Source organism: Salminus brasiliensis, chromosome 4, assembly GCF_030463535.1.
Source record: "Salminus brasiliensis chromosome 4, fSalBra1.hap2, whole genome shotgun sequence".
Taxonomy (NCBI): Eukaryota; Metazoa; Chordata; class Actinopteri; order Characiformes; family Bryconidae; genus Salminus; species Salminus brasiliensis.
The window spans coordinates 25320379-25345689 of NC_132881.1; the positions used below are offsets into that span (position 1 = coordinate 25320379).

Below are 25311 nucleotides of genomic sequence, written 5' to 3' on the forward strand. Positions count from 1 at the left end.
ACAGCATTTGGCTGATGCTCATGTCTAGAGCTGCTTACATTTGAGTCGTGTTACACAGCTAGACAAATGTAGCATTAGGAGTCTTGCCCAGGAATCCTTATTGGTGTAATTGGGTGTGCTTTCCTAACCAGGGAATTTAACCATAGTCTGCTACAGAGAGGGGCACTGTTGCTACCCACCACACTACACCAACCACTTCCCCTATTACACATGGGAGGCCTTCCTGTTTTCAGATTCTCAGACCATGGAGGGCTGTGGTGTTGATGTTGCTCTGAGAATATAAGAAGATGGTCAAAGCAAGTTCTACTTGAACCGGTTGCATAGTAAGCAACCCAGTGGCATCAGTGGCAGCAATAAATGCCCTCATGGGAAAAAAATAAAACTCAAAAAGTAGAATCCATCCTCCTCTGGTCGACACCGGATCACAAAAAACACCGGAGTCCCTAAATAGTGCATAAAAGCTAATACATAATGAAAGAAACTACGAGAGAGAGTATTCAGTGAGCAGAAACATTTAGATCAGGGGTCACAAGTCCCGTCCACAAAGGCCCACACAATGTGGCTACAGGTTTTCACTCTAACCCAACAAAAGCACACATAATCAATTCTTTAAGACTATAAAACTAATTAAACATGAGGAACCACATGGTTTCCTTCAGCCAATCCGGCCCTTTGGGGATAAGATTGGTGACACCTGATTCAGATTAACCGGTAAAGATCAAAGACTGATGTTGAAAACATGTCGACTTAACAAAGAATGAGCATGAACAAATAATCCTTGATTGCTATGCGGACATGTTAGCATTAAAACTCAGCGTAATGGGAGACAGATGTATGAGAATGATAAGTTTTGGTTTAGATTTTAGGGTATTAGCATGAACCAGGTGAGGGGCAGTTGGGGAATCTGGATTTGAATAGAGCCATAACCCAAGCCAGCATGGGCTCTAATAGTGAGAGACAGAAGAGCGAGAACAGGGGAAACCGTAAAGATATAGAACACCGAAGAGGGTTTTAATGAGAATTAGCAGGGTCACAACACAACGCTAACATCAGTAGACCAACAAATAAACCGTAGGCTTTTGATGTGGTGGTTTATCAAAAACTTACAGTGCCAGTCAAACGTTTATGCTGAAGATTGCTGCCTTAATACCATTTGATGCAAATGCTTGGGTCGCAATATTTTGGCTTTTAAAAAAGAGACACTGGGGACACACAGATATCCACCGTAGGAATACTTTATTGGTCCCAGGGGGAAAATTGCAGTTGTTACGGTTGCAGCCGCTCATGTTTGTATAACATAAAAATAAACACTCTATAAAACTAAAAGAGAGAAGAAAATGTGGTCATAAAGGTTAGTAAGTTGCAGGGTTGGAGAGGTATTTCCACCCTCACACACACACACACACACTGCCACAGTCCTGCAACTTAGGCCTACTTGAAACCCCTTAGCCACGACATCCTAACTACAGTGAATACCTGTGTGTACCCAGTGTCCTCTTTTTTCTGAAAACAAAAATATGGTCACCCTAGCATTCGGCCCAGATGTTTTTAAGATGATGATCAGCACGTATTTAACCAGGTGTGTCCAAACAGTATCAAGATTTGATACTGGGTTCAGAATTTGATGTTCTTAATGATATTTCGAACAAAATGTGAGAGAAAAATGACGTCTGTGTTCTTGCTGTTGCGTATTCTCTTCAAGGGACTTGGGTTGGGTTGCTGCTGGGTTGCTGATGCTGGTTGTTTGCTAATTTTAGTGTTCTAGCAATGTAACATTAGATTTCACATGTGTGTTCACAAAGCATTGCTGCACATTTTCATTTTTTTTGCCAATCGCAATTTCTCAGTGATTGTTCCACACCATGTTGTTTCGTCTAGATTTTAAACCAGGGGTTGTTTCTCAAGCAGAGAGGAAGCTCCAGGGTTGAGGGGCATTGTGAGAAAACACTCTCTGTCCCTTAAAGTGTTTATTTGTAACTCAGAGATGGTAATAGCATGTTAGAGCATGCTGTTACTCGGTGGATTTTAAATCTCTTCATCTCTAAGAGACCATTCAGAGCTTCATGTTTCAGGAACAGTATTTTGTAATCCATGCAGACTGTATTTGTATCCGCTATGCTCTCTCCCCCTTTCACTAACCTTTTCTTCTTTTTCTCCCCTCATCTAGTTCATGACGAAGAGTCCCAATAAGCGCCTCGGCTGTGTGGTGTCCCAGGGCCTGGAGGAAGCCATTAAAGTGCATCCATTCTTTAAAGAGATCGATTGGGTGCTGCTGGAGCAGAGGAAGATAAAGCCACCTTTCAAACCACGCATTGTGAGTATTCGGGGTTGGCCGTTACTCAATGACTGTGTGTGTTGATGTAATTGTGTAATTGTGCATATACAGTGCATATACAGTGACTGCTTATGTTTTAGGAATGTCCTAAACAAGATTTCTACCCTCAATCCCAATTTGGGTCTTTAGTGTTGAGATTCTGTCAATATCAAGTCCTGATCCAGCATTTGGAGATTAGATTACATCTCATTTCTAAGACACTAAGCTAAAATGCTAGGTACTTTATAACCCCACTGTAAATTAACTGAACTTGAAGTGACTATGAACAGTATGACGCATTCTGAACTACTGTCAGATTTCAGATTTGTCTAATGTACAAATCAGACTACTTAGTTTTAGGGATTTTTTAAGGATGTCCATAGCTGACATTTTTCATATACGAGTCTGCACATGGCAATTCAGCTGCTGATACATTTATAAACATTGAAGTTGGGATGGCAGCTTGTTAAGAGGTGAATTCATTGGACTAAATAATTCAGTCAAGGCCCTGGATCTGATCTGAGGACCCTAATGCACCTTGAGAGTATCAGGCAATATTTAGATGATCCAGTCTTTGTACTTTTATAGATAATATAGCCTTACAGTTTAGGTGACATTAATTGGAGTAAACAAGTAAATGACTGACAAACAATACGGGCGCTTGGTTCTGTCTTGTTTTTGAACACAAAGCCATTACGGTCAGCCTGTTTCTTGTAGGCTTTTTTTTTCTTCGTGACCATTAGAGTCCATTAGTGATTTCAGTACATCTTCTCCTCATGTTGTATTTGTGCTAATATCTGTGAAACAGCGGGACTCTCTTTACATATACTGCCATACTGTGCATATCACATTGCTTGATATGTCTTCTCAAGGCAAAGTATGTGAAACCATAATTAATGTCATTTTCATTTATTAATTTTACCAGCTCAAAGAACCCTTTGTAACACCTTTATTTTTGAGAGTGCGGATGTTTAAGAGCAGAGTTGGTGCCCACTGCTATGGAACAGCCATCTTCCATTCCCTAAAAAGCCTTTCAATGGATGCCTCTTTAAAAAAAAAAAAAATTATATATATATATAGCTTTTTTATTTTGACAGGACCCACAATGTCTGTCTCTTGACCTAACAAATACTTTATGAAAGAATAGAAGTCCTCAGGTTTTTAGTTTTGCAGATTACTCAATATACCATTTTCTCTGGCAATAGTGCACCCTGATCAGGCTGGGGCTACACTATTACACACTGGTTTTGCACATAAAAACGTTCTGACCCATGTTGACAGCTAGCCAGCCTGGTACTCTCATTAATTAAGACCAAATAAAAAAAATAAGAAACTTCACAGCAAGGTAAGGACATATTTTAAGTATTTGTACATGCCTTTGTACGTGGCTGGTAGCTCACCATGTACCCCTGCCGTTACCGTTGACACCAGTGTTTCTCAACCCAATCCATGAGGCCCATCATTTCACATTTTACCATTTCACTGTACTCCAGATCACTAACACAGCAAAAGCTACAGCAAAAGCATGGAATGTTCTGGTATTCCCCAGTGTTTTATATGACACTCCAAACATGCATGACTGTGCCTGTAGTTCTATTAACATTTGTGTCGGAGAGATGTTCAGTTGTAATTGAAAGATTTTAGTTGAAAATGAAAAAAGGGTTCACGTCAAAACCTAACATTGAACAGACGTTGAATTTTGATTGAGTCAAAGTCACACACCAGTCAAAAAACAACACTGGGTTGGCGTCAAGCTCCAGCATTGGACAGATGTTGAATTTTGGTTACATATCTAAACCCAACAACTCCAACAACATATGAATTTCACCTTGTGTGAATGTTAATATTATGAAGTTTAGCAGACGCCAGGTTTCGGTCACCATGTCTCAAATACCACTAAATGTTACTGTGACGTTGGCATGTAAAGTTTGCAAGACGTTGTATTTTGGCTACTGAACATCTCAACTTCAAACCAACAAAGTATCAGCGTCAGCTGACTCCATTATTCCACATCAAATTGACATAGGCAGCAGGCGTTGTCATAACCTACAGTACCAGTCAAAAGTTTGGGCACACCTTGGGTTGAATGTGCACTGATCATCATCTTTAAAACACATAATCCGAACGCTATGGTGACACATGGGTATACTGTACTGTATATTGTGGCCAGGGGAGGCCTAAGCTGTAGGACCAATGGCATTGTGTGTGTGCAGCTACAGCATGTTAATGTACATTAATACACACACATTTACTCATTTAGCAAGACCAATAAATAGCCTTACTAGCCTTTATGACTAAAGCACTGGTGGCTTAGCGGTTAGAGCTCCGGGCGCTCCGGGCTAATGATGACAGGGTTGTGGGTTTGATACCCGGGCCCGGCAAGCTGCCGTGGTTGGGCCCTTGATCAAGGCCCTTCACCCTCTCTATTCACTGCACAGATGGGTTAAAGGCAGACGCCAAATTCACAAACGGTGACTATTGTTGTATGTCAAAACCATATTAGTTCAACATACTAAGACCTATTTGAGCCTATGACATCCTAACTATGGTGGACACCCCCAGTGTCCTCTGATACTGTATATTCAACCAGTCTTTTAACATAGGTGGCTGGCTGGGACTGTCCACAAGTCACTTAGATACATTGTTTTTGAAGAGTGTTTGCAGCAGTATAACCACATTAGTACTTTGTTCATATTGTGTAATACTACTTGAGAGAAAGAGAGAGAGAGAGAGAGAGAGAGAGAGAGAGAGAGACCACTCAGCTCCTGTCTTCTTTCTCCCTGCTCACAGAAAACCAAGCGGGACGTCAATAACTTTGACCAGGACTTCACCCGTGAGGAGCCAGTGCTAACCCCCGTAGACGACGCCATCATCAAGCAGATCAACCAGGACGAGTTCAAAGGCTTCTCCTACTTTGGCGAAGAGGCTCTGTCCTAGAACTGCGGCTTCCGTCTCCGGCACTCCGCTCCCACTGCTGCACACCTGCGGCCTTTCACCTTTATCAACTGACTGATGACCGTTTACAGTGAGCGTCTCCATATCCGATTACAGGCTGTTCGCAACAGTCTGTTTGTTTTCGCTCACCGATGCTAAGCTTTTCATTTTGAAGAACAGAGTGGAAAGTCTTTCAGCTCAAAAAAGCAGATACATTTACACACACACACACACACACACACACACACACACACACATACAAACAAACACAGTGGTAGAAGTATATAGCCAAGCAGAAACCATGTTTAATAAAAAATGAATTTGACCGAGGGTCAAAGTGCTGGTCCAAGAATCTGCTTGAATAATAATTCAATAACTAATAATTATTTATTAATGTTACTCAAGTCTGTTCTTGGACGATGAGCACTGTGTGTAAAGGAGGTGGTCTAGAGTGGAAACGTTTTAGTAAGCTATCGAGAGTCAGCATTAGCTTCATCCAAACCTTGGTCTAATTAATCCACCATCAGTTAGAAATAGAGAGCAAAATCAGTCCTAGATTAGGAATATTCAACAGTGACTACAGTGACTACAACTGCATGCAGTCTGTTGCTTTCCATCACACACTTATACACACACACACACACACACACACACTACATACCAACAGGTCCTACCAGAGACATTTTAGGGTCCTAATGGAGTGAAGTGTATGGACTCCAGCACCTTCTCCACTCCACTGCTGTAGAATCTGAGACTGTATCCGATACTCATGCTGTACGTCACGTCAGCAACGTAGCTCCCCCCGTCCCCTCTCTGTAACGGAAAGCGAAAAACCAAATGCAGACAACCAATGATTGTATCGTATTGAACGGGGGCAGCTTTGCTACCTGGCTTCAAGCTGGAGCCGAAAAGTCAGAAGGAGAGCGGCCTCTGGAGTCTGAATGTCTGACAGGAGCGTCAGTCAGAAGCTGTCAGTGGACTGAAATTGGAATGATGAATTTCGAACCTTCTGATGAACGTCTACCTTCTGTCTGGATGTCTGTCTATCCCCTTAAAAAACAGTGTTGTCTTCAACCCAAGCAAAGTGTTCCTGAATGTGTCGGTCTGGGTGTGTGAGTGTGTTTTTGTGTGTGTGAGAGAGAGACGGGTTTGGTGTATCGTGTGGACAACCCTTTGAGTGTCACTTAAACTATGTTAAATCTATTTTTATTATTCTAATGATTATTATTATTATTATTATTATTATTATTACTGGATTGTCTTGTTGCTGAGCTGCTGAACTCTTCTGCAATGCAGCAAGACTCGAGGACTGAGTGTGGGAAGATACAGCAGCACCTATTCACGTCTGTCTCTGTGTATAGAACATGTCCTGTATATTAGCCTGTGAACTCTTTTGGTAATAGAGGTCTCATCCGTTGCATGGTCATGCAAACAATAATAGTGTGTATTTACTAGACGATGAGAAAAAAGTTACAACGTCCATGTGCAATATGCTGTGTATGAGTGTCTCATTCGCTTTGCTTTTTTTCCACCTCCTTCCTTTCTGTGTCTCTCTCTCTCTCTCTCTCTCGCTCTCTCTGTCTATTCACATAGCTAAAATGCCCATTTTTAATTTCAATTTCAGATTTTTTTGGACACCCCCCCATGAACCGCTTCTAACAGACACATTTAGCTGCTTTAAGTTGCACCCATTACTGACCCAGATGCGCAAGTGCACATACACACACAGCTTGTAGAGAGGTATTGCCAATAGAATAGGACTCTCTGGTGCAGATAAACATAAACCTGTTGGCGCCATGCCTAATGCCAAGAAGCCCTCCAGCATTGAGCTGTGGAGCAGTGGAACTGAATTATCTGGAATCCATTACTTAAGGGATGAGTGGGGAGTTGGGGATGAGGTTGGGTGGTGATCAGCCTGATCGTCCTGATCTCACTAACGCTCTTCTCGCTAAATGCAATCAAATCCTCCTAAGATTTCTCCAAAATCTAGTAAAAAGCCTTCTTCCCTGGACAGTTACTCCAACAAAAGCAGGATAAGCTCCTTTTTAATACTCTTGATTTCAGAAGAAACAATGAATGAGCAGGTGTCCCAATACTTTTGTCCGTATGGTGTATTTTTACATACTCAAATCATTATGTCATTGGACTAGAAGCCTGCGATACATTTACCCATTGGAAGAGTGACAGAAGAAGCGAGTGTAAGTGAAAGGTTTTTGAGGTTTAAGAGCTCTGTGTATTGGTGCATTCTTAAAGGTAAAAGAGCTTCTGATGGTTCCTTGAGGGATGCCATAGAAGAACCACTTTTGCTTCCATAAGATCCCTGTTTGTAATACAGAACTGTTTGTGTGATGAACCTTTACAGTGTTCTTCTTCAGACTTTTACAAACAGGGATCTTGTGGAACATCAAGTGGTTCTTCTATGGTATCTCTCTGAAGAACCATCAGAACCACCTTTACTTTGAAGAGTGTTATATGCAAAGGTTTGGGCACGTCCAGTAAGTCTGCAGTTGTTAATGTACTCTGTGGTGAGCTCAGTGACCGAGATCACAACCTGCAAAGACTTTTTGTAGCCACCTAGATGTCTTTCTGGTCTTGTTTCAGGAATTGTCACCTACTCTTCACTTCAGAATGCTTCTCGTTCTGCATGATGAAGATCTACCAACAGATTTTCATTGACGTTAAGGTCAAGGGACTGCAAGAACCAGTGACCTTTTTTGTAGAAGTCGCTCCCTTGTCATCTTAGGTTTTTTGGACTCATTGTGTCATATTAACTCCCAGTATGTGCTGATCCCTGGTCAAATCCAATCTTCCATCTTGTCACAGGCTATCACACAACCTCAAAGCTAGTGGATTCACCCTCATACTTACCAATTGCCATGCACTGTATGTTCTACCATTGCTGCTTGTGGATGTAAATGGTGTAAGTCCACAATACTATTCTTTAAGACCTGCCTAAGGCCTAATGAATTAATTGAGTTCAGAGGCTCCAGACTTTTGCACATGGCTATCATCCTTAAAAATGGGTTTCTAAGTTTTCTAAGAACTTTCTAAGAATTAGAAAAATCTGCAAATGTTCCCGAAAACTTTGAACCGACGTCCTCCCAGTGGCTTAGCAGACTGAAGACGCTGACACTGAGGTTTGAGGGTTGTGAATCCCAGGGCCCGCTGATTCGCCGTCAGCAGCCGGAGCCCGAGAGAGCACAATTGCCCATGCTCTTTCTGGGTGGGTAGATGGCGCTTTCTCTCCTCTCATCACTCCCATTGTGATGCTGGCCAGCATTGGCTGATGGCATCTGTTGGCTGATGTATCAGAGCTGGGGTTCTGGCGCTTTCCTCAAGAATCTTGTCCTTTTAACAGGTATAAAATAACTGACTGTAGCATTCGGTTGCACAACTGATTGGCCCTCTACCCCATCCATCAGTGGTCAGACGTTCAGCGCCGCTGGAACACTGACTGGTACACTGGTAACAGTGTGTTAGTGTGGGGTGCTGGTATGTGGGTATCAGTCACAGCACTGTTCCTGCAGTTTCTATGATCTAAGATCAAAATCACCTGTGCTAAGACCAAAAGGCCACGCTGAGACCTCACCGTTAACTTCTTTACAAGTCTTCAGACTCGTCCAGACATGCTTTGGCCTTCCGGCTCACTCCTTTCTGACTTGGGTTCTCTTCGTGTTCCTTCCCTCCCTCCTTCAGTTTGTGTATCTTTGTGTACCTTGTTTCGCAGCTTCGACTGCACTCTAGTCAAAGGTGAGGAGGCCTCGACCTGTTGTCTTCTCCACACAACCAGAATGGACTCCAGCTCACTACTTCTACTTAGTTTAGGATGCACGTTCTGGCTGTTGTAAACCTTTACCTGTTCAAGCAAAAATAAACATATACCTGTCTGAAGAAGTACCGTTTAGGAGAACGCTATTCTATCTGTGTCTGGCTGAGTATTCTGTATGTACATACTGAGGTACAGTGCAAATTAGTAATGTAAGTTATGTGTATTATATCACTGTACGTATCATATTCATATGTGGGTATTTTTCCTTCGTTGTTTTATTTTTTTGTTGTTGTGAAGCTTTGTTTGTTCATTGTACTGCAAGCCAGCCGTCTCTGGTGTTTGTTTGTTTGTTTATTTGTTGCTGCCCATTCATCAACATCATGTCTTTGTACGCATTTTACTGTGTGCCAAATGTACTGTACTCAAAAGGATGTGAATGTGGATTGTTTGTTTCGGAGCCTATTAAAAAAAAAAGAGTCAAAGTCAAAACAACAGTCATTGTTCCAGTGGTAAAGACTAAGTGGGTTTAGTAGTGACACAAGGGGTCTTAAAGGAGTTGTTCAGCATGATTCATCCCTTAGCCCAGATGCAGTCGGTCAGCCAAGATATATTTGTGTGTAAAGTTTGCTTCTTTCATTTAGAACCGGAGAGTCTAGGCTAACAACACTAATGACCACTGGACTTAGACTGTCCCCGACCTCATCTCTGTAAATATATGCCCAAAAATGTCTCTCGACCTGCTCAAAAAAAAAAAGCAGGTGCGTTTCACTTCAACCTAAAAACCCAGCGGTTAGAGCTCCGGGCTATTGATGGCAGGGTTGTGGGTTTGATACCCAGGCTCGGCAAGTTGCCATGTTTGGACCCTTGAGCAAGATCCTTCACCCTCTCTGCTGCAGCAGTGGCTGCACGGGTGGGTTAAAGGCGGAGGCCAAATTCCAAATCTGTGTCCGTCACAAGTGGTGAATATGGTTGTCTTGTCTTTCCACACGCTGTGGACACAGTTCGAAAGCGGAATAGTACTACCGAAGTGGGTTGTTGTGCGGGTGATGATCTAGCCCCAGTGTTTACGTAAGGTCTAAAATTTCCATTTTACTGAATTTTCTAGACATTGGTGACAGTCTAAGACCAGTGTTCGTTAGCAACGTTAGCCAAGCATCTCCCACTGTAAACTAAAGCTGCACACATCAAATATCAAAATATTTCGTGTCTTGGCCGGTCGGCTGCGTCTGAGGTAAGTGAAGAATCATCCTATTAAAAATTGTCATCAAACTACTTCCTTAATGTGAATGCTGTGACGAAATGTGAACCGACATCCTCTGAGAGCAGCTCAGTAGACGGAGACGCTGACACTAGGGCCTGGGCCACGCTGCTTTGCCATCAGCAGTCAGAGCCAGAGAGAGCACAATACCATGGCTGAGTAGATGGGCTTTCTCCCTCCCCTCATCTCTCCCATTGTGATGTTGATCGGCACTGACTGACGGGATCTGTTGGCGGACTTATTGGAGGGGGAGGTTCCGAAAAAGGCGGTGGCTGACTCACAGCACGTGTATCGGTGGAGGCTTGTGCTTGTTCTCAGCCTGCGAGTGTCCTGGTGAGTGGGTGGGTTAATTGGCTCAGGTAAAACTGCGAGTTAAAATAAATAAATAAATAAATAAATAAATAACAACATTATTTGGTTGTAGGAAATTTTCGTTAAGTAAGGGCATGTCTTCTTCAAGCTTTTAATAACATCTCAGTGCTCTGAAAATGAAGATTTTGGATTTCATGCATCTCCAACAGATCCACTTGTGTATGTAATAATGTACACTATTCACTGAGGGCTTGTTTTTTATTTCTTTCTTTTTTTAATGTCAGAAGGTCTTGAATAACAAATCAAAATCATGCAACCCAGAGACAGAAGAAGGGGATTTTTTTTTGGAGACGCTCCTTTCACTTCTTGCTTGGCCGTGACCGAAACCCAGCAGTGTGAAGAATTGTGCATGTCAAGTGTAACCCTTTCAACAGAGGTCTCGAACGTCCCGAGGCATGAGAAATGTCACACCATCCTCATTTCACGGGACACCCTTGAGTTGAACAATCAGAATTACTTTTGCGAAATGTCAGCGCAGACTCCCACTCGGAATCAGAGCTAACGAGGACTGAGGCTCCACATTTCATCGCCAATCAGATAATCTGGTCAAAGCTGCATCCTGGTGAGCAGAAGGCTGCAGAGCGCAGGCCTGTGCTTCGCCTGCTCCTTGTCCTGCAAGACGATGTTTTGCTGGAGGGCCTCAGGCTGAGCACTGAGACGTGGCATGAATGTGAAAAATGTGAGAATGGTCTTTGTATCACAGCTGCCTGACCTGTGTGGGGAGGTTCTCCTGGAGGTCTGAGATCAGTATCAGTGAAGACTCCGGCAGGGCAGTGCAGACGTAGACGTCAGTAAGGTCAGACCGCTCCTGGTGTGAAGACCACAGCACCGTCACCTTCGCTGCAGGGTCCTGGGAGGACCCCTGACACAGGCGGTCACTAATAGTCCTGGAGAGTTTAGAACAGTGTGGTTCTATAAAATTAGGTTCATACATGGTAAATGGTTAGTAGAACATATTCTACAGTTCTAGACTCTTACTAATGATTCTTAATGGAACATATTCTACAGTTCTAGACTTTTACTAATGATTCTTAATGGAACATATTCTACAGTTCTAGACTCTTAAAATGATTTTTCATGGAATATATTTTACAGTTCTAGACTCTTAAAAATGGTTCTTTGTGAAACATTCTACAGTTCTAGACTCTTACTAATGATTCTTAATGGAACATATTCTAAAGTTCTAGACTTTCACTAATGATTCTTAATGGAACATATTCTACAGTTCTAGACTTTTACTAATGATTCTTAATGGAACATATTCTACAGTTCTAGACTCTTAAAATGATTCTTCATGTAACATATTCCACAGTTCTAGACCCTAAAAAATGGTCCTTTGTCAAACTACTGTTCACCACTACTACAACAGTTCTACCTTCTTAAAAATAATTAGTGGAACATATTCCATACAGTTCTTTGGGGGAACATAAAAATATGCTCTAAAAATGGTTCCTAAATGGACATCAGGGAACATACAGTTCTGTGCTTTTTATAATAAAAGTTCTCAAACTGTTCTTGTGGAACATGCAGTTCTATGTTCTTAAAAATAAAGGTTCCTTCTCTTTTCCTCTCTTATTTGGTATTACATGGATCTTTATTTGGAGGTTCTTTAAACTGTAAACCACACTTAAACATGCTGTTTACAAAAATGGATCCTTTAAAGAACCATCCATTAAAGGTCCTCTGGGGAACCCATGTTTTTCTTCTACAATTACACTCAAAAGAACTCAGAGGCGCTGGCATACAACCCCTGAACTGCTCACCCCAGTGTGTCCAGCTGCTTAGCCGATCACCCCTGGTCACAGGACAGATACAGGATCCTGGGGTGGGCATTTGTGTGTGTGTGTGAGTGTGAGAGTGAGTGGAGATAGGTGATGGTGGGTAGGTAGGTTTTTGGTGGTCTCCGGCTTTACTGAATGTTGGAGGTCCGGACTCGGGAGTGAGAAAGCCGGAGGGCAGGAGATGGGCGGAACAGGGGAATGGGGCGTGGCCTGAAGACGAGCCAACCAATTACGTTGCTCCTGATTGATTGCGCTGCTGGCCCTCGGCCAGCTGAGCGCGGCGCTGGAGACCGTGTGTGTGTGTGTGTGTGTGTATGTGTGTGTTTGTGTAATGTGTGTGACTGAGTGTGTGTGTGTGAGTGTGTGTGTGTGAAGTACAAAGTTCTTTCAGACTTTCAGAGCGAGCGGGGAAAGTACAAGCGCGCGCGGCCGTCTGGAGTGACGCGCGTGAGTTTGGTGGCTGTTTGCGAGCGGCTGTACGATCCTCGGCAGTGTTTCTGAGACTGTACAGCCGAAGCCCCTCTTTTTCCTCCACCGCGCAGTCGGACTTTATTTCCCCTCAGAGGCAGAAAACCCGGCTCCGCTCCGCTCCTCCATACCCGCGCGCCCGGTTTCTAGCGGCGTCGTTCGACCTGTTGATCTGGCCTGGCTCGCGCAGAGGAGACCCCCAGCCTGCGCAGAGATGACGGCTGACAAAGACAAGAGAAGGTGGGTTACTTCTGCCCTGGCTCGCGCGACTGGTCGTGTGTGCGGTGTTCCCGGGCAGGTAGCGCGGTCAGACTGCGGAGGAGAGCGAGGCGCTCAACTTTCCTGAGCTCTGATCGGAGCTGCGGGGAAACGCGCTGCGGCACCTGATGGAAACGCGCCGCCGCCGCCGCCGCTGCTGCTGCTGCTGCTGCTGCTGCTGTTAATTATTCTGCTCTGCGCTTCAGCTTAAAACACCAGGCGTTTAATGAGGAGCATCCATAATCCCAATCCATAACTCAGTTAGGTGGGGTCTTACGACCCCTAGGCCTTACTGGAATACCTAATCTGTAAGAAGCTCTTGAGGGCCCAGCATGTTTAGGGGCCAGAGTCCAAGTGAAAGTAGCCTATTCTCAAAACTGCAGTTTAACAGCAGGGTTTCAGCAGAGGGAACCCACTAACCCCCCACGTGCATGGTTTTGGGTGTACTTTATTAGCAGTAATAACATTATTAATAATATTAATGATGTTTTTTTAGAGAGAGAGAGGGGGGGGGTATGGGTCTAGTGTTGAGAATGGTTATTAATTTTAATGAGTCATTTGTAGACTTGGCTTTTGTGAGCTGCTCCAGTGTTTGGTTGTGTGGAAGTCAGGAAAGGGTCTCCAGTATGAGGTGGTGGTCGGGCTGGTAGCTGCTGCTGGTGGGAATGCTGGAAAGAGTTTATTTCGAAAGCTTAAGTGGATCATGTTTGGCCTGTGGAGGGGGGGGGGGGTGTCTCTGGGGGGACATCTGGCTTTTGCAGTTATGCTTGTGTTTATAAGTTTATAAGTTAGCTGTTTATAAATTTATGATGATGATGATAATAATAATAACAATCATATAATATGATAAACATGACAAGGGTAGAAATAATGATACTACTAGCAATAATAATAATAATAATAATAATAATATATGTACATATTACATGAATGTAGCTGTAATAAATATACATATTTCAATCAGTTTGTTTTCTTCTTATTCTTATTATTTTTGTCATTTCCTCTTGTTGATTATGATATTTGTTGCTGTATTATTTAAAGATTTCTGACCAATATAACATTGCTAAAGTTAGATATTAATATAAAATTATTAATAAAAAAGTATTGTTCTCATTGTAGCTCACTTGTTGACCCCTCCTCCTAGTAAAAGGTTCTTACAAGTCAGACAGAGAACCCAGTTCAGTGCAGTTCCCTCCTGCAGGTATGAGTAATTGAGTTATCAGCAGCTAATTCATCAGCATTTATAATACATGTCCTTTTAGAACTGACATTTCATTTGGACTAACGTGATTGCTTCATTTCCCCTTTCAGCACTCACTCCACTAATGCCTTTTGATCGTACACCCCTAACATGTCTATGACAGCATGTATCTAACCACATTTTGGCCCGGGGGGTCAATGTCGAGTGTGGTGGCGCTATAAATCTCGATGAACAAATTAGTGAAAGCTATACTTATTCCATCATGTTTAAACTTGTCTTCAGCTCTAAAAGGGATGATTGAACATTTTAGGCTCATCAGCGGCCCTATTGTCCCCTGCAGACCTGGGCGTACGTATGCATGCGTGTGTGTGTGTGTGTGTATGTGTGTGTGGTTTAGACAAAGCGTCTGAAAGTCTGCTTCGAGCTTGGGGCAGATTTTTCCCCAGCAGCTCTCTGTGTTTTATCAGATCGATCAGAGGGAAGCCGAACACAAACAAACATCGGCATTACAGTCGAATGAGGAGCATGTATCTTTAGTATCAGGATATTGCAATTCAGAGGGGGATGCAGGATACTGCTGAGCGTTTCCTCAGGGGAGACAGGCCGCGCTGGGCCGAGCACAGGCTTACCCAGCACACACAGCGGCCATCTTGGATCTCTGGAGAAGCCGTCCGGTCTTGAGTGTGAGCTTGGGCCTGAAGAGAGAGAGAGAGAGAGAGAGAGAGAGAGAGGGTGTGTGTGAGACAGAGAGATCTGGTGTCCTGTGAAGTTTGCCTGTATTTGAATGTGGTTATGAGATTCTATCTCTCTGCTGTTGTTTACTGTCAATAGAAGGTGTCAGAGTCTATATGGAGCACATCTTGACATTTTACCATGCCATACTTTCACAAGTGGATTAATTCAGTGGTCTTAGTGGCTGTGTGCGGACCATGGCGTGAGGCTGTGCAGTAAATGAGGTTGTAGAGTGTGTCACAGGTTGGCAGTCTGTGTTCTTAGCCACTACGCATTTCCCACATAAACTGTGTTATGGCCTAGCTTTGGATCAGGGGGGTCTATGTTTCAGTTCCTCACTTTCATACACTCTTAAATTGTTCTTGTCTTAGCTGTATGGTATTAAGAAAAAACTTTAATTGGAAGACCCAAATAATTAGTTTGAGATATTGAACAATGCATTTTAGGATTACTAAACATCCCAAGGCACTAATAAACCTTGGGTTCAAAGGGCTATAAGACATTATCACGGCAGATAGCAGGTAGATACCAGACCTGGAGTTAATGGCAGCAGCACGAAGCCCAAATGGCTCGTTGACGTCAGTTCCAAAAATCAGTGTGTGTTTACACTGGGCAGCGCTCTGTGATGCAACTCCCCGTTTCACAATGACATATTCAGATTTGCATTGACCAGCAATTATCTGCCTTTTCTGCTGGTTTTGTTTTGGGGATTCCAGATGATTACGTCAGGCTTCATTTCTACATACACAGGCACCATCAGAGCCCCTGAGTTGGAAGAGAGAAAGAGAGAGAGAGAGAGAGGCCTAGTTAAAGTGGAATGGCTCTGTTAGACTGAGCTGTCAAGTCCACAGAGCAAAAACTGGCTCACAGCCCAGGGCTGCCAGTGCCAACCTCGCCAGCACCCTGCCCCAAACTCTGCTCCTGCCACCCCACAGCCTCTCAACACACACAAACTCACACAAAATCAGACCCTCTTGGACAAGAACACTTGCATGCACTTGGACGGAGTCTTGAGGCATGCAGAAATAGCCAGCACAGGTTACAAATAGTACATAATGAGAAGAAAGAGACAGAGCCACGGTGGGTATTATAAAAATAGGCCAAATGTGCTGTTTGTAAACTAAAGGCAGTTTTACATGCACTATGAGTTGTTATTAATATAAAAAAAAAATTGGTTGCAGAAATAAATATAAAATGACACTAATATGTAAGTCCTGTGCACTTTCACATGTTTCAGATAATCATTAGATTTGAGCTGTAGGAAGTTCTAAGTATTCTGAGTATTCAAAATATTGACTAGAGATTTTGAAGACTCTCAAACAGCTGAGAAAGTTCTTCATATTTTGAAAATATGATTAAAAAAGGGTCTGTACAGTTATCATATTTGCTTTCTTGGATTTTTCTGTATTTAAATAATTTCAGATCTCATTTTAATATGAAATAAGGACAACATGATTAAACACACAATTCAGCTTTTAAATAATTATTTCATTTATTTAATCACATGTTTATTCAACACCCATGTGAAACTGCAGTTGCCCTCATGAACTCATAACTGGTTGGTTCATAGAGAAGAACCATTTAACCAATCAGATGATTTTTTTAATGTGTCTTTTATAGAACCATTATCCCTACTAACGACCCACCGAAGACCCTATATTTAAGGGTGTATCGTACCATTATATTGGCAAATGCTATTGCACTTTAAAGGCATAGCAATGAATTCAGCTTGTTTCTCATATTTCCCCCAGACTATTATTGTTCCTTTTTTTAATTTTTGTTTAAGTGATTTTTGAAAAACAGTGTTTCATAGCAAAACTTAAGCATTATTTATTTATTATTTATTTATATTTGTTTATTTTGTTGAAATCTTCCCTTTTTTCGCCCAATTTTGGTGCTGCCAATTAACCCACCCTTTTGTAGGTCCCCAACACTAGCAATGCTACTCTAGGATTAGGATAAGGGTGAGGACTAACACATGTCTTCTGTGATACATAGTAGCAAAGTCAGCCACCTCCTCTTTTTTGAACTGGCATCGCAAGGCGGTCAACACGCTCAGAGGAAAGCACCAAGTCAGCCACACCAGCTAATGATGCTGGCCGGCCACACCCGGCCAACATCTCTTTAAGAGTTGAGTTGTGAGTTGTGCTCTCCCGGACTACAGCTGCTGATGGCAAAACGGCATGGTTTGGTATTTGAACTTGACGCCACCGTGGGGGCGGGTGGTGATAGTGGCAGCGCCTTAGACTGCTCACAGAGTCAGACAGAGACGTTGTTTCGTAATCCAAAAAGAATTATGCAAAGGAAATGAATGGAGGACGGTTTAATTGGATAAATCATACTTGATGATTTTTTAAAAAAGATTTCTGATAGAATTGGTGCAGACAATGTGTCGGTGAAACTGTACATTTTAGATCAGCTCAGATTTTTTCAGTCTTGTTAGTGGTGTTAGAACTTTACTGATGTTGTTCAATAACTACATTTTACACATGATTTTGACACTTTTGTTCCCCATTTGGCACCAAAATAGTAAAATGACTATTAATTATCACTTGATGACCTGATTTGCTTGGTGTGCATTTTTTATTTCACCTAGCAATTTTGGGATTGGTAGGATCTAAAAAGTATAAAAAACTAAACTTAGTGTTTGTACAAGAAGTCACTTTTTTCAAAAAACAACGTCCTCATATGAGGCCAAAGGGGTCAAAATAAAATAAAAAAAGTATCATGGTGCAGAAAGGCAGAAATGTAATGTGCCCATTTGAAGACGCAAGGTCTCAAGAGGTTAGACATTCACATCAGTTGAACACATTTTATTTACATCCCAGTAATGTATGCGTTTAACTCAGGAGCGTTCAGTTCATCCGTTTGTTGTTTATCTGTCTGTCATTAAAGAACTGGCAGTTGAGCGCTGAGGTAACAGAATAGGTATATGACATAATACTGGGATCAAATGTTCTCTTACTCACTCTTGCTCTCGCGCTCGCTCTCGCACAAACTTGAAAACAGTGTGTGACAGTGTTCTCCAAACCAAATTTCATTTGCATGCCGCTGCTAAAAACCAACAGGCTGGGACTGCACTCTCTTATCTTTCCCTCTGACGGTCAGTTAGAGGAATTTGTGATGGACACTCGGGAGGCCTTGTGTTGATGTGGGTTGATGTTGTACTGGGGGCTGCCATGTGAGCTTCGAGTGAAGAAGAGAAATCCTGAGCCTCTCCCAGCTGCCGGACTTGTCTAAACAAAAAAATGTGCAGTTTATTGTGACATGATCTCTGGAGAGGGTCTGAATCTAGGCCTGTAAATCTCCACCCTCGGTTAACAGCAGGGGCACAGGGCAGAGCTTTCGGTTCCAGAGCTCGTTCTCGCTCTCTTATCCCACTTTCTTTTCAGCTTTCATAAGGCACATCGGTCAGTCTTGACCAGAACTTTCCTTCGCCTCCCTCAGAAACCTGTCTCCTGGTCTTTCCTGTCCGCCAGCCCCCCGCTTCCTCCGTTTGCAGAATTTCAGCGCTGCCTCATTCCAGATCAACCAGATAACAACCTGTTTACCACTAACTAGGGGAATGTATGGTGCACATGCTCCATATGTTAATGGAGTGGAGATGGAGAATATTTCAGGTGGACATCCATAGTTGAATGCTTTTGGTAGATCAAACTCCTCCGAGAGGTGTATCGTAATCATAGGCCAGCTCTAAAATCCTTCCCACGATGGAGCGGGATTGCGCCGGCGTTGGCCGTGTGGAGGAACACGCTGTTCCAGGAGATCAGAGATTAGCCCGAGACGCATTGTTCACTGTTTGTGTTTAGCAAGATGCCAAAATGACAGGAAAACACCCTATAAGCAAGCAAGGTGGAGGAGCCGAGGAGGATTTGGTTAGTCATTGTGTAGTTGTTCGTCCGATCAGGGGTGGAGAGGCAAAAGGTTTTGGGTGAAAACCAAACCAGAGCACCAGACGCCATACGGCTCCTCCCCGGCCGTAGTTGAGAGAGGAAGAACTCTTTCTAATGACACATGAAACATGGTTCATTTTAGTCCTGTGAAACAAGAAAGTGACCAAATTTGGACAAAAGTATTGGTACACCTACTCATTCGTCCAAGTATTAAAAACGATCATGTTTTTTTTTTTTTTTAAGTTTCTAATTTCCAGGGAAATTCTTCTATATTTTGGAGCATTGCTGTGAGGATATGATTGACTTCTGAATGATCAATACCCTACCTCATCCCCAACTCCCCAACTTATCCCAGAAGTATTAAATGGAGCCCCATAATTCCAGAGAGCACAGTTCCACTGCTCCACAGCTTAGTGCTGCGGGGCTTTTAAACAATTATTTTATTTATTTTTATTTAATTTCTGTTCATAAGTGGGAGAAAGAAGAGAATCTTAATTTTTATTTTATTTTTGTCATTTCTTGCAATCAAAACAGTCAGAAATAAATGGACATGCAAACTTCTACCTGTTCGATGTGAGCTGAATTAAAGAACAGGACAATTGTGCAATTAAAAACAATAAAGAAAATTATGCAATTAAATTTAGCAAATAGCAAAATTCAAAAGTGTGGAATAGAAGGCATTCATTTAGCTGGTCCACGGTGAGTCCACAGGTAATGACGATAAGGAGTTCACTAGCAGATATCCTCACGATATCCTGACCAAAAATGAGGCAAAACTAAATGATCATTGTATCCCTGTTGTTGCATAAGTTACTAATGCTACTTGAGTTGAGAGGTGAGAAGGGATTGCTGATATTGGTTGTTTGCAAACTCCGCCGTTCACACAGTGCAACTGTATCAGATATCTTGTTAAATAAGTGTCCTGTTCTCCTCAGGACAAAAAGTGCTCTGAGTTATGTATCGCAACCATAGACCACCTCTACAATCTGTCCTGAGTGAAGTCGTGTCGACGCTGCCATGTGGGGAAGCATGCTCAGTGGTCTGGAGGGGGAAGCAGTGGTGAATTGGGGCAAGAACAGACTTGGTGTTTAAGTGAACACTCCCAGTCTGTGTGCACATGACTGCTCGATTGATTCAGTTTTGTGGGATTTTGAGCACAATCCCTTAACTGCTGTTGTCATGCTGCTGTGTAGGTTCAGCTGGTATAGCATAGCACCTCTTGACACAACTGCTGGCTTTGTTCACAAACACCGCAGGCCTGAGGGGGGCTTGTTGCGTGTGGGCTGCTGTGTAACCCAAAGCATGGCACTGCTTGTTATGAAAATAGTTATGTGGCAGAGGAGCAGATGGCTGTGGTCAGGCTGGACTACACCTGAGGCTATTGCAGAGACACCAGCTCTGCACTGACATCTTGATTAAACCCCCCCCACACACACACACACACAAGAGAGGGGGAAGGTTAACAATATTGTGATCTGTCGTTGAGGTGGACAGTGCAGAGACCAGGCTGTGTTAAGTAAAGGTGCACGTATTTGTCACTGTACAGTGTACAGCGAAATGTGTTTTCCGCATTTAACCCATCTGGTAGTGAACACACACTCACACACACATGTGTTAGGGGCAGTGAGTACACACACACACACACACACACAGAGCGGTGGGCAGCCAACTCCAGCGCCCGGGGAGCAGAGAGGGTAAAGGGCCTTGCTCAAGGGCCCAACAGTGGCAGCTTGCCGAGCCCGGGAATCGAACCCACAACCCTGTTATCGACAGCCCGGAGCTCTAACCGCTGAGCCACCACTGCCGTGCAGGCTTTATGAAAACCTGTTTTTCTGCAAGGCCTGGAAGAGGCCTTGTGCTTTTGTCAAACAAGATCTTGTCTCATTTTAATTAAGACATCTTCCAAAGTAATTCTTGAGCTCTAGATATTAAAATATTCCAGAAAAATGTGAAAAATTTTGTAACATCTGGAGGTTCTTTAATTTAAAACTGTGGAGGGGCTTTGAGGGACCTTCAAGAAAAGGTTTTTAGAAGAAAAAGGTTCCTTAAATGTCCCTCAAAGCACCTTAAGAGGTTTTCTTCACAGTTTTAAACTGAAGAACCCCTAAAGGATCCTCAAGAAACGTAGACTTTTAAACATGTACAAACGAACCAATAAATCGGCTCATATAGCTGAGTTCAGATCTTCTCCTTGTGAAGTAAACTATTAGAAATCTGCATACCTTCTCAGTCATAAAGAAGGGTTTGACGAAAAAACAAATATCCTGATCCACTTTGAGACTCCAAAAAGTCTCCCTTCAACTCAACAAGTTAAATCTGCTGCCACAGTAGTTTAAATCTGTGTTGGCCATATTAAAATTTACCAGCAGGTACAATCACTGTGTTGTCTCACTGTATAAAATACAGGAAGCTTTTGACCTTTTTCTGTACTTTTATAGATACCATATTAATTAAAAATGCTATGTAAGGACATGATGTTCTAGTGTTCCAGTGATCCAGATTTGGGAAATTTACCTTCCATGGAAAACTGTGGTAAAATGTTGAACAATGGACCAGTGAATCAGGTCATATAGCTGTATTGATGTATATACAATTAGAGAACATTTAAGACCATTTGAAAAAGGGCAAAAAGCCCCCCTTCTCTGTGGTTAGCTGTGGTTACCTTAAAATACACACAAAATGAGCACACAGGCTCGTTCACTAGGATGAGCACTTATTATTGTTCAGTTTAATCAGTAATGATAAAATGCAAGTGATAAGAGTTTATATTCCTGTGCAAGTTTTCATGTAGATTCTGAGACAAGCTAAATAAAACTTGACTCATTTTGTTAGATCTTCTTCACATATTAAAAGAAGTGAAACAACAGCATTAAGGTTCTAGACGAAGAAAGTCTACAGCAAATGGCAGAGATGGCTGCTTTTTTTCTTTGGCCCTAAAGGTCGTCACCCACATGTCTGGAGATTGCTTTTGTGGTTTTGCACTGGAGCTCTGAGGCTGACATTATACGAGTACATTTGCTTTACTTTGTCCAATTAATCGCTGGTTACTGCCTCAAGGAGTGATCTCCAGGCCCCAGACATGTCTGCTAAATAACCACATTTGGAATAAAGGGCTAAACGTGTGTCAGTCATATTTTTCAGTGATCCATTACTTTTACCTTTTAATTTATTTTAAGGTTTAGGTTTTGATTATAACATCAGTTCCTAAACCAAAAAAAAAAAAGATGATACAACATATTGTTGCTGTCCAATGAAAAACATGTATCTCCAAAACCATGATGTTACAGGAGAAGGCAAAAATGTCCCTAACTCTGAATGGGAGTCCGTGTAAAATAATGGTTTACTCTAAAGTCATTTAAAGCATCACTATTGGTGCAGAATTACATATGCAGTGTACAGAAAAGGTACAGGGTTCAAACCATGGAGAAAACTAAAAACTTCATTGGACAGCAGCGATATACATTCCCAAGTTTGGCAATTATCTGCTAGTGCCTTTGTGCTTGCAGAGCCTGAAGCTGTTGTGTTTGACATGAGACAAGATGAAAAAACCTAAAAAGACCAGGCTTGTACAACGGATCTCAGCAAAGATCCGTGATTAGGATCCACAGAGTCTGAAGCTATGTTCTACTCGTGCGAAGGTTTGGACACCTAAATTCAATAATAGCATAGCAGGAGTGGCTAATTGTTCAAGATATGGATCTGAACACATGTTAAACCTGTGTTTCTGGTGTAGCACCATTGTATTTTCTGATCCTGACCTTACTCAGCAGATCGTTCGTTCGGCTATACAAACTGAAATATTTGTGGAAGGTGTTTGCGTGCATCACTTTAAAAAAAAAATGTTCTTTACCACGATAGAGTTTCAGAACGACGGGATGTCGTCAGCCTATGACCAGCCTATGGTGGAATTGTCCCAGAGCGTTGCTTCAGCGAATGTTCACAAATATTTGGAGTAAGCTGGCTTTACCAATTCTGATGGTCTTCCAGAGTTTTGTCTTTAGTAGTGATGTACTATATGATATGTGTTAAGTTAACCCTGTACACAGTCTAAGTCCCACCGGTGGGCCAAAAGCCTTATTACAAACTTCTATTACCAAAGAATAGCCCCACCAGTTTGTACAGAAGTCCCAGTAGTTACTGAGTAATACACCTTAGTGTGTAATAAGCATTTCTGCATTAACGATTTAAGGACATTTACATTATAAGAGGAGTTTCATTTTTTATGCTTGTTTATTTATTCAGAACCATATGTTTATAAACACATCCCAATATGCAGTAATATAGCAAAGTTATGATAACATAGAGTTGATCTACAGAATGGGTTTCTCCGTACGAGGTCCTACAGTCTTTATCATAAGCTGATTTAAATCATGCTTCTGTGACAAACTGAAACGGCATTTCGCTGAGCAGACCACCATTGAGCAGGTTTCAGGTCTGAAAAAACAGTGCTGAAAGAGGGTTAGCAATACGTTTGATTTTCGCCACAGGGTTAATCAGTTAATAAGTTGTACACTTAAAAATAATGGTGTAACAAAGGGGTCTTTGAGGAATGCCATAGAATAACCACTTTTTTTATACAAACGAACCTTTACATCGACTTCTTTACCCCAAAAATAGTTCTTTATGGAACTCAAGCACCTAGCACCTTTAGGCAATAACTTGGACTTATTGTTTCTTTAAAGCACGGAACAGTATGCATGGTATGTGTTCTTTATGGGCCATTTGAAAGCAACATTTTCTCTGGTTATGCGCCATTTGTAAATTGCATGGGGTTGAAAACTGGTTTAGTTTCATAAGACAGGGTTCAGGTGTAGGTTTCATGACACACTTAATGCTACTGAGAGACGTGTTGATGTGTATTTGGATTTGTGCACCTACCTTGGCCATGAAGGATTACTGAGCAAGTCTGAAGTTGCCCTCATCTTCTTATGACAGTATGCTATTGAAAGGAGTGTCAGTGGAAACAGTTCTAAAAGGGGCATATAATGCTCTGATGACAACCTTGATACTGAAGCCAATTCTACTGTTCGCTGTTTACATCAAGACTTGGAGAGCTCTGAGAGGCAAAACATGTTTATTTTTGGTTTTTTTTGTTGTGTTTTTTTTTTATTTTTTAGATGGATTAACTTCGATACATCCATTGTGGAGTGTGTAGGGATATTGTTCATTATTGTTTGCCTTCATAGTAGTTAGTGGACCACTGCCTTGTTCTGTACGATGGTTTGGACTGTTATGTACAAAGACATGCAGAACCAGGGGCAGATATAACTATCAACTGATAAATAAAAAAGTCCATTAAAGCAACGGTATGCAGCAATTGTTCATTTAAATAACGGCTTCAGAATCATGTTGATTGTACACTGATTTGTAATTGGGAGAATAACATCCCTGTCAAACCTGGAATGCTGCTACTGCACTTTGTAACTTTGGTGGAACTGCATAAGACACCTTGCGAGAACTCTGAACTGCATAATCATATTTGGTCATATTTGGGTTTTTTTTAAATCGTGTAATATAACACTGTGTAAGCCCATGTACTTCTTTCGATTCATGTCAGTTCATTATCTCTCAGCTTATCCAGAAATGCATGTTCATAGTCGTCTATGAGGGGGAGCTTAAATCGCAGTTTGTATTTATGCCAGTGATGTAAAAATGAATTACACTCTCCAACTGTAGGGGGAGGTAAAGAGCAAGAAATACAAATTCTCGTATAATCTGGGGGTGTTGTCATGAATCACAAAGAGCACATGCAATGAGAGAAAAGAGCAGAGGGGTCATATTTCACTCAAATATTAAAACACGTTTTTGAATGAGCAAATGTTTTACAACACCACTATTTGCTCATCATTGATTTATGCACTTAAGCACTTGTGTTTCAGTCCGATGACTGTAGTCAGGGGGGCGGTCTGTTGACGTTGCGTTTGCTGAAGGTCAGCTTAGTGTTCCAGGAGCACTCCAGCCAGCATGGGACCAGCATGGCAGAGGGAACACTGGGCTTAATTTAGCTGGAAAACGACCTCCTGCACAGTCATGAGGCCACGTGGGCCTGAATATGCCGCGGCTGCTTCGTCTGTTTGTGTCTGTATTTTCAGTTCTCGCCAGCCCATGCAAATGTATTGTTCTCGCAGCATGCGTGCAAAGCCGCTGAGCCACCTGTTCTCTCCACCTGCTAAACAGTCTTTAAACTCGTTCACCAGGTCAAAGGTCAGCTAATGTTATCTAAGCGTGCCACGGCTGCAACGGGCCGTGCGTATTTTAAGGCTCTTTCCTCTTCAGCTTAAATGGCGTGCCATCAGGAGACCTGTATCTCGTTCGTCAAACCGACATAACT

At 42.3% G+C, this 25311-nt stretch overlaps 2 protein-coding genes across 2 annotated transcripts in view; both read left to right on the forward strand.

Moving 5' to 3' along the window:
* Positions 1–5901, forward strand: part of prkceb (protein kinase C, epsilon b) — a 115181-nt gene extending 109280 nt beyond the window's left edge. Inside the window, exons 14-15 of the mRNA XM_072677721.1 lie at positions 2168–2314; positions 5105–5901. Of these exons, the coding sequence (XP_072533822.1) occupies positions 2168–2314; positions 5105–5251 (294 nt within the window). The 3' untranslated portion in view covers positions 5252–5901. The remainder of the gene's footprint in view (positions 1–2167; positions 2315–5104) is intronic.
* A 6907-nt stretch (positions 5902–12808) lies between these two features.
* epas1b (endothelial PAS domain protein 1b) overlaps positions 12809–25311 on the forward strand; it is a 54773-nt gene continuing 42270 nt past the window's right edge. The window contains exon 1 of the mRNA XM_072677722.1: positions 12809–13136. Coding sequence (XP_072533823.1) covers positions 13111–13136 — 26 coding nt within the window. The 5' untranslated portion in view covers positions 12809–13110. The remainder of the gene's footprint in view (positions 13137–25311) is intronic.